At 42.1% G+C, this 8,994-nt stretch overlaps 1 protein-coding gene across 1 annotated transcript; it reads left to right on the top strand.

Annotated features, from left to right (window-relative positions):
- Nucleotides 1-1,629: 1,629 nt before the first annotated feature.
- On the top strand, nt 1,630-7,829 carry LOC141386269 (uncharacterized). Its single transcript, XM_073954095.1, has one exon. It carries the CDS (start codon nt 3,505-3,507, stop codon nt 7,717-7,719), a length of 4,215 nt encoding a protein of 1,404 aa, XP_073810196.1. The 5' UTR covers nt 1,630-3,504; the 3' UTR covers nt 7,720-7,829.
- Nucleotides 7,830-8,994: the final 1,165 nt, after the last annotated feature.

Below are 8,994 nucleotides of genomic sequence, written 5' to 3'. Positions count from 1 at the left end.
TTGTTTGTCTGTTTGTTAACGTTGCCTGCTGCCTGCCTTTTGACCATCTGCCTGTGTATTCGACTACGACTCTGGATTTGCCTGTATACATCTGTTTGCCCCTGTGTTGACCATTGCTTGCCTGACCATTCTCAATAAACCTGCATTTGAATCCGCACCCCTGTTGTCAGCATCTAACTTTGCATTACTCCTTTTCACATCAATGATATTAACAGGAACATATTATCGACATTTAAAGCATTGGGAAGGTCATTTAGGCCATTCTTTTTCTGCTCTAGGTGATCTGACAGGTCTCGCCTTCGTGTGAATGTTTATTTCAGATTTGGAAAAATGTAGACAACCCCTACTAGTGAATTTTGCATCTGAAAGTGCTACAAAATTTACCTAGAGCAATATTTTGCAATTGTATTATTTGTTTGTTTCATGTTTTATATATATATATATATAAAAATAGACTTAGGTCTATATTTTCATTGAGTCTGGAGTGCCCTAGAAATATAAATCAAAATTACATAGTCTAGGCCTAATCTCAATTATACCCCTTAGCCCTTCCCCTACCCCTTGTTTTGATAGCCATTGAAACTGAGATTTTTTAGGACCAAACTCGAAACCAAGGGTACAAAAATTTCCCAGAATACACCAGCTACAACTGCAGCATGGCTGCACATGGAAGTCAGGAGCTGCACAAGTTTAAGTGTTTTATTACGAATTTTTACAAAAAATTCGTAATACGTTTTAAAGAGCCCATATTATACATGAAATACGGTCATATCTTGGTTGTAAGGGTCACCAACAACAGTCTAATATGCATGCAAGGTCAAAAAACACTTTCATGGTCTTATAATCTGCATTTATTTTTACCTTATTATTCCAGCGATTCCCGTATGAATCGTCCAGTGATTCATTTGTTCCCCAACCCCTCCTTAGCGCGAAGCTAATCTGCGCTGATTGGACCGATGACAGTCTGTTGCAATTGGTCGACTGCCTTCAGTGAGAGAGTGAAATGCCCAACAGCTAATCAGCAATAAAAAGTAATCACAGTTTATACACGTTGATAGTGTAGGCGTGGATTTTAGCTGCCAGTGGGTCAATGTAAATACAGACGATGGACTTGAAAATACAGACGACTAACTATTTTTGTACTGTATGGTGTTGATTCGTTTGGTAAGCTGTGCATTAATTTATTTAAGTGGTGTAATTGTGACATCTAGTGGCAGAAAATGTCATTGCGCCATTCTTTAGAACAACCGGATATTTAAAAAGTCATAGAAGAAGAGACTGTGATCGCCATGCAGAGACGCGTTGTTGTTTGCTTTCAGCCCTTGTGATAGAAACGACTGTAAGTTACTAATTTTATTTTGAAAACATCTGCAATACTTACTTTGGGTTAAATTGATTAAGGAGGGTCAGTGTTGAAATGTTTAATGCTTGATGTTCTGTTTAAATGCTAACAAGCTTGCATATAGATGCACGTCATTAAAGTGCCTGGATTGTTTATTTAGCTGTTTGATATCAGTTTAAATATGTCAGTTTATGTTTACAAATGTGAAAGATGTATATTATTTGTGATATTTCGTAATCACTTTGTAATTTTTACCTTTTGTATTTTTCCTTTTTAGTTTTACAAGCAAATCAAGTAAAAGTGCTTCACATTCGCAAGAAGAAAGTGTGATGGTGCTTTATTTCTGTTAACTATCTGTCAGCTTTGGTTTTGAACACCATTGGCAGGGCAGAATAGTAAAAAGTCGTCTACACGGCGGGAAACGTCAAGCAAGCACAAGCTTACTGAGTTAGACTGTGATATCAAGATGGACAAGTCACAGCCCAGCAAAAATGTTGAAGAAGCTAACCAAGCACTAGAAATAGAATCACGGTCAGGCAGATCACATCGGTCTACTAGATCTTCAGCCAGTGCAGCTGCGACCACAGCAAGAGCTAAAGCAGCAGCATGCAAAGTAAAAGCCTCATATGCAGAAAAGGAAGCTATCATGATGAGAGAACAAGCTCAACTAGAAGAGCATCAACAAAGAACATTAGCAGAAACAGCACGTAGAAAAGCAGAGGTTGAGGCTGAACTGTATGTATTGAAACTGCAGAAAGAAGCTGTAGCAGCATCTAAAGAGGCAGATGTTTATGCCGCTGCAGCTATCGGTGAAGAGGAACTAGGTGAAGACCTAGAAAAACTTTCATGCATTTCCAGCAGGATTGAACGCACCAGAGAGTATGTGCAAACACAATCTCAGTTACCAAATACTCCCAATCTGATTTCTAATTTGCAACATGAGGGTGAGAATTCTCAGTATGTAACACGGAGTTATAATGAAGGCTCACTTAGCTCCCATTCACCCACAAAGAAGGAGGAATCTAAATCAGAGATCATTCCTATAAAAAAGGAACTAACAGTTCAACACAGCCTTCAGTGCTCTCCTTCGAAAGTAAAGATTGATCCATATAGTGGAGATGATGAGGAGAGGCATCAAATCTATCCAGTAAGAGTACAGCGTGAATCCGATCCGCTCTCACAAGAAAATGCTGGGTGCTCTACACCAGCGCCACATGTCAGTGACTTCACTACATACCTGCTGAGAAAAGAAATGGTGAGTTCAGGTTTGTTTCAGTTTGACGAATGCCCTGAAAATTACTGGGCGTGGAAAACATCTTTTCAAGCTGTAACCAGTGAACTTAATCTAACTAGTAGGGAGGAGATTGACCTTCTCATAAGATGGCTCGGTCCTGATTCTTCTAATCATGCCAAACGAATCAAATCAGTTTATGTCAGTAACCCTACCTCAGGAGTTAGAGTGATATGGCGTCGCCTAGAAGAATGCTATGGTTGTCCAGAAGTCATTGAGCAGGCAATGTTAAAAAGACTTGATGTTTTCCCTCGCATCACAAACAGAGACATCCATCGTCTGAGAGACCTCGGTGATTTGCTGCTTGAGCTGCAGTCTGCAAAAGAGAGTGGTCGTTTGCCTGGACTAGCTTACCTCGACACAGCACGTGGAGTAAACCCCATTGTCGAAAAACTCCCATTTGGTCTCCAAGACAAATGGATTACGCAGAGTTCCAGATACAAAGAAGATCATAAAGTATATTTTCCTCCTTTTGAGTTCTTTGTTGAGTTTGTTTGTCGACAAGCAAGAACCAGAAACGATCGTAGTTTTGCATTTGCTTCATCCAGCAGTCTGAGCAGCTCAAAAGCCGATGGAGCTGCCAGGATAAGTAGCAGAGCTTCTGTTTTTGTCAAAAAAACAGAAATAAAGACTGCACAATCAAACCAGGAAGGAACGCTGGAAAATAATGTAGAACCAAACAAGGTCTGCACCATGCACAATAAGCCTCATCCACTCCATAAGTGTCGAACATTCAGGAGCAAACATCTGGATGAACGAAAAGCACACTTGAAGGAAAAGTCCATTTGTTTTAAATGTTGTGGTTCCACCAAGCATGTTGCAAAAGACTGTATAGCATTGATCAGGTGCAGGGAATGCAATAGTGATCGACATGTGGCGGCCATGCATCCTGGACCTGCACCATGGTCTGTTACTACATGGTCTATTGAGACACCCGAGTCAAAGACAGAACAAATCAAAGAAAAAACAGATGAGGACACAGCTGAGGTCACCAACAAGTGCAGAGATTTGCGGAGATGTTGATAAGCCTAAATCATGTTCAAAGATCTGTCTCGTGAAAGTTTATCCATCTAATCAGTGTGAAAAGGCCAAGCGCATTTATGCTGTACTAGATGAGCAGAGTAATAGATCTTTGGTGAAGTCACAGTTCTTTGATCTGTTCAACATCGATAGTAGTTCTTCCCCGTACACATTGAAGACGTGTTCAGGCATAGTGTCTACGGCGGGGAGGAAAATAACTGGATTTTCTGTTGAATCACTTGATGGAAAAACAGTAGTTGCACTTCCACCCTTGATAGAATGCGACAGCTTACCAGACGATAGATCTGAAATTCCTACGCCTGAGGTAGCTGTACATTTTCCCCACCTCACTGTGGTGTCAGATAAAATCCCACCTTTAGATCCTAACGCTCCTATCCTTCTCCTCTTAGGACGTGATGTTCTTAGTGTGCACAAAGTACGTGAACAACGGAATGGACCCCATAACACACCATATGCACAGCGCTTAGACCTAGGCTGGGTAATAGTGGGAGAAGTTTGTCTTGATGGCATTCATCGTCAATCAAGTGTGAACGCTTATAAGACCAACGTACTTCTCAATGGACGAACTTCATATTTCCCTTCATGCACAAAGGGCATCAACGTCGTAGAAAAAGCTCAGTCACCTCTCTTGTCATACATTCCCAACCCACCATGTTCTCTCAAATCTAACGAGAGCTATTCAATTAATTTAAAGGAGGATGTGTTCTTCAGATCTCCAGATGACGATAAAGCCACTCTATCTGTGGAGGATAAAGTCTTTCTAGAAATGATGGATAAAGAAGTGTACCTTGATGAGGATAGACACTGGGTGGCGCCACTTCCATTCCGCTCCCCAAGGATTCAGCTCCCAAATAATAGAGAGCAAGCTATGCAGAGGCTAAGCTCTTTACAGCGCACTCTTTCAAAGAAACCAAAAATGAAAACGCATTTCTTTGACTTCATGCAGAAGGAGATCGAGCATAAACAAGCAGAACTGGCTCCACCCTTACATTCGGAGGAGGAATGTTGGTATTTGCCGATTTTCGGTGTTTATCACCCCCACAAACCTGACAAAATAAGAGTGGTTTTCGATTCAAGTGCCCAGTTCAGGGGAGTTTCCCTAAATGATGTTTTGCTGAGCGGTCCTGACCTCAACAACACTCTCTTGGGTGTACTGTTGCGCTTTCGCAGGGAGAAAATAGCTGTGATGGCAGACATAGAACAAATGTTCTATTGCTTCAAAGTAAAAGAGCCGCATCGCAACTATCTTCGCTTCCTTTGGGACAAAGACAACTGCCCAGAAAAGGAGATAATTGATTACAGAATGACTGTACACGTCTTTGGCAATAGTCCGTCACCTGCAGTCGCAATATATGCCCTGAGACAAGCAGCAGAACACGGCAAAGTGGAGTGCGGAACAGATGCGAAGAACTTTGTATTGCGCAACTTCTATGTGGACGATGGTATCACGTCTGTTCCAACTGAAAGGGAAGCCATTGATCTCTTAAAACGCACACAGACAATGCTATCTAAGTCAAGCTTGAACCTGCATAAAGTGGCCTCCAACAGTGCTTCGGTGATGGAAGCATTTCCTTCTAGTGAAAGAGCCAAAGATCTCAAAGACCTAGATTTCAGTAAAGATACAATACCTCTTCAACACAGCCTTGGTATCAGTTGGAACCTCAAGACAGATTGCTTTATGTTTAAAGCTTCTCAAGAATGCAAACCCTTCACCAGAAGAGGGATCCTTTCCACTGTCAATAGTTTATATGATCCCCTCGGGTTCGTCTGTCCAATCACTATGCAAGGCAGAGCTCTAGTGAGGGAACTTTCAACAATCCAACAGGATTGGGACACCATTCTTCCATTGGAAAAGGAAAGTTCATGGAAGGCCTGGATTTCATCATTAGCAGAGCTTGATCAATTGCAAATACCTCAAGCTTATGTTCCAACCTCAGTGTGCAGAGCTCCACTTTGTGAGCTGTGCATTTTCTCGGATGCTTCTACTTTAGCTATTGCTGCGGTAGCATATCTTCGAGTGATTGACTCAAATGGACAGCCTCATGTGGGGTTTGTGATGGGAAGATCCAAGTTAGCCCCCTTTCCAGCACATACTGTTCCGCGCCTCGAGTTATGCGCTGCAGTGCTAGCTGTGGAGTTGATGGAATTCATAAAAGGAGAAATTGACCTGGAGCTTCATGACATCCACTTTTATACAGATAGCCGCATAGTGCTCGGATACATTCACAATGTCACACGCAGATTCTATATGTATGTGGCTAACAGAGTTGCACGCATAAGGAAAACCACAGAACCTAATCAGTGGCACTACATCTGTTCCGAACAGAATCCAGCGGACCATGCCACTAGGTTCGTGCCAGCAGCCAACTTACCTCTAACCAACTGGTATTCAGGTCCAGAGTTCCTTAGGAAATGTGGTCCTGTGAGATGTAATGTGGATGAATCCTATGGACTTGTTCAAGTAGAAGAGGATGTTGAAATTCGCCCTCAAGTGAAAGTTCTGGCAACGAGCATTACTGAACAGTCTCTAGACTCAAGCAGATTCCAACGTTTCTCGAGATGGAAGTCTCTGGTGAGAGCTGTCACAACTCTTACTCGCATCACAAAATCCTTCTCACAATCTTCACCTAACAGTCCTTGTCGAAAGTGGCATTTGTGTACAAAGACCTCAGATGTTGAGACCTCACAAGCTAAGTCGACCATAATTAAAACTGTACAGCGAGAAGTGTTCCGAGAAGAATTTGAGAGTCTGACCAAGAATGGTAAAATCTCACAATGTAGCACACTCCTAAGACTCGACCCCTTTGTGGACAAAGAAGGTCTGTTAAGAGTCGGGGGTCGCATTCAGTGCGCTGACATCTCAGATCCAGAGAAACATCCCTTGATACTTCCATCTAGCCATCATGTGACTGATCTTTTAATTCAGCATTATCATGATCAAGTGGCTCACCAAGGATGGCATTTTACGGAGGGCGCTATACGTCGTGCTGGATTGTGGATTGTCAGCGGCAAAAGACGCATTTCAAATATCATCCACAAATGTGTCCTATGCAAAAAGCTAAGAGGTAAAATGGAAAGTCAGAAGATGTCGGCTCTGCCCCCAGACCGGCTTTCTGTAGATCCACCTTTCACATACACAGGTCTTGATGTTTTTGGACCTTTCACTGTGGTGACACGCAAAACAAGAGGGCACAACATTGAGAACAAGCGATGGGCTGTCATATTCAGTTGCTTGAGTAGTAGAGCAGTTCACTTGGAAGTTATGGAATCTTTATCAGCGTCAAGCTTTATTTGTGCTTTGAGACGTTTTTTGGCTGTGAGAGGGCCAGTAAAGCACTTTCGATCAGACAGAGGGACGAATTTCGTTGGAGCAGTGAAAGAACTCCAAATCGACAGTGGCGACTCTGAGCTAAAAGGGTTCTTGCAGAATCAAAGCTGCACTTGGACATTCAATGCTCCACACTCCTCTCATATGGGGGGTGTGTGGGAAAGAATGATCGGGATAGCCAGACGTATTCTGGAAGCGCTCTTAATAAAATCTGCTACAAGACTCACACATGAAGTCTTAACAACCTTAATGGCAGAAGTCATGGCCATTATGAATTCCCGACCTTTAACCCCAATTTCTACAGATGCAAGTATGCCTCAAGTGCTCTCACCAGCAATGCTCTTAACTCAGAAAGCAAGTGTTGCACCAACTCCACCAGGAAACTTTGAGTTAGGACACTTGCACAAAAGTCAGTGGCGTCAAGTCCAGATGTTAGCAGATTCATTCTGGAAGCGATGGAAGCTGGAGTACTTGTCCACCTTGCAATCCAGAAGAAAATGGACTGAGGAGAGAGATAACATTCAGGAAGGAGACGTTGTTCTGTTAAAGGATGGGGAAACTAAGCGCAGTGAGTGGCCAATTGGCCTCGTAACAAAAACCGTAGCCTCATCTGATGGGAAAGTCCGAAAGGTTATGGTAAAGACTGCTAAGCAAGGGGCTGTCAGGGAGTACTTAAGGCCTATATGTGACGTAGCTTTACTTTTATCTAGTGATTAAAAGCATAGTGGTATATCCAATACACCAGGCGGGGAGTGTACTGTATGGTGTTGATTCGTTTGGTAAGCTGTGCATTGATTTATTTAAGTGGTGTAATTGTGACATCTAGTGGCGGAAAATGTCATTGCGCCATTCTTTAGAACAACCGGATATTTAAAAAGTCATAGAAGAGGAGACTGTGATCGCCATGCAGAGACGCGTTGTTGTTTGCTTTCAGCCCTTGTGATAGAAACGACTGTAAGTTACTAATTTTATTTTGAAAACATCTGCAATACTTACTTTGGGTTAAATTGATTAAGGAGGGTCAGTGTTGAAATGTTTAATGCTTGATGTTCTGTTTAAATGCTAACAAGCTTGCATATAGATGCACGTCATTAAAGTGCCTGGATTGTTTATTTAGCTGTTTGATATCAGTTTAAATATGTCAGTTTATGTTTACAAATGTGAAAGATGTATATTATTTGTGATATTTCGTAATCACTTTGTAATTTTTACCTTTTGTATTTTCCTTTTTAGTTTTACAAGCAAATCAAGTAAAAGTGCTTCACATTCGCAAGAAGAAAGTGTGATGGTGCTTTATTTCTGTTAACTATCTGTCAGCTTTGGTTTTGAACACCATTGGCAGGGCAGAATAATTTTATTGAGCAAAAACTCCAAAAACTGTTGAGGAGATCTTCTAGCTTGTCTCACTCTGCTCTTTTCACAGACACACACACATATTGCCCTCGTCCTTGCGCGCACGCACACACACACACACTACCCTCCTCCACGGAGCTCCGTAAACAAAGCAGCACGCTTCGTGTTTTTAACGTGGCTTTGCACGCCATATGAGAATACAGCGAGCTAACCTCATACAGTACACGCGTTTACAAGTAACAAATCACAACTAAATACATTTGCAAGCTAGAGTAAACGAGGCAACAGCTTTAAATGCATGTACTTACACTTGAGAAATGGAGGAAGAAACCCATCCTGACATGTCTATCAGTAAGTTACTCTTTACTGATCCTTCCTTTAACAAACGCAGATGAAGTATTCTTTGTAGCATGTAGTTTCCAGAAGTTTCCAGTAGTTTCCAACTGCTTGGCTATAATGCTGAGGTTTCATCTTTGGGTAGAGACTCAATAATATCCATCTGCAGTGTGACTTCAATCGACCGGCATGTTTGTGTGCGTGTGTTTGTGTGTGTGTGTGTGTGTGTGTCTGGGTTTCTGTGTTAGAGGGCGGGGCCGCAGGTTTTAAATCTACCGGGTTTGCTCGTGCACGTGAATAACT

The sequence above is a fragment of the Danio rerio genome, chromosome 6 (genome assembly GCF_049306965.1).
Source record: "Danio rerio strain Tuebingen ecotype United States chromosome 6, GRCz12tu, whole genome shotgun sequence".
Lineage (NCBI taxonomy): Eukaryota > Metazoa > Chordata > Actinopteri > Cypriniformes > Danionidae > Danio > Danio rerio.
The sequence above is the reverse complement of the archived record's forward strand: the minus strand, read 5'-3'. Positions and strand labels throughout refer to the sequence as shown.

Excerpts from the sequence above, each read along its gene's own strand:
- LOC141386269 (XM_073954095.1), top strand. The coding sequence starts at position 3,505 with ATGTGGCGGCCATGCATCCTGGACCTGCACCATGGTCTGTTACTACAT.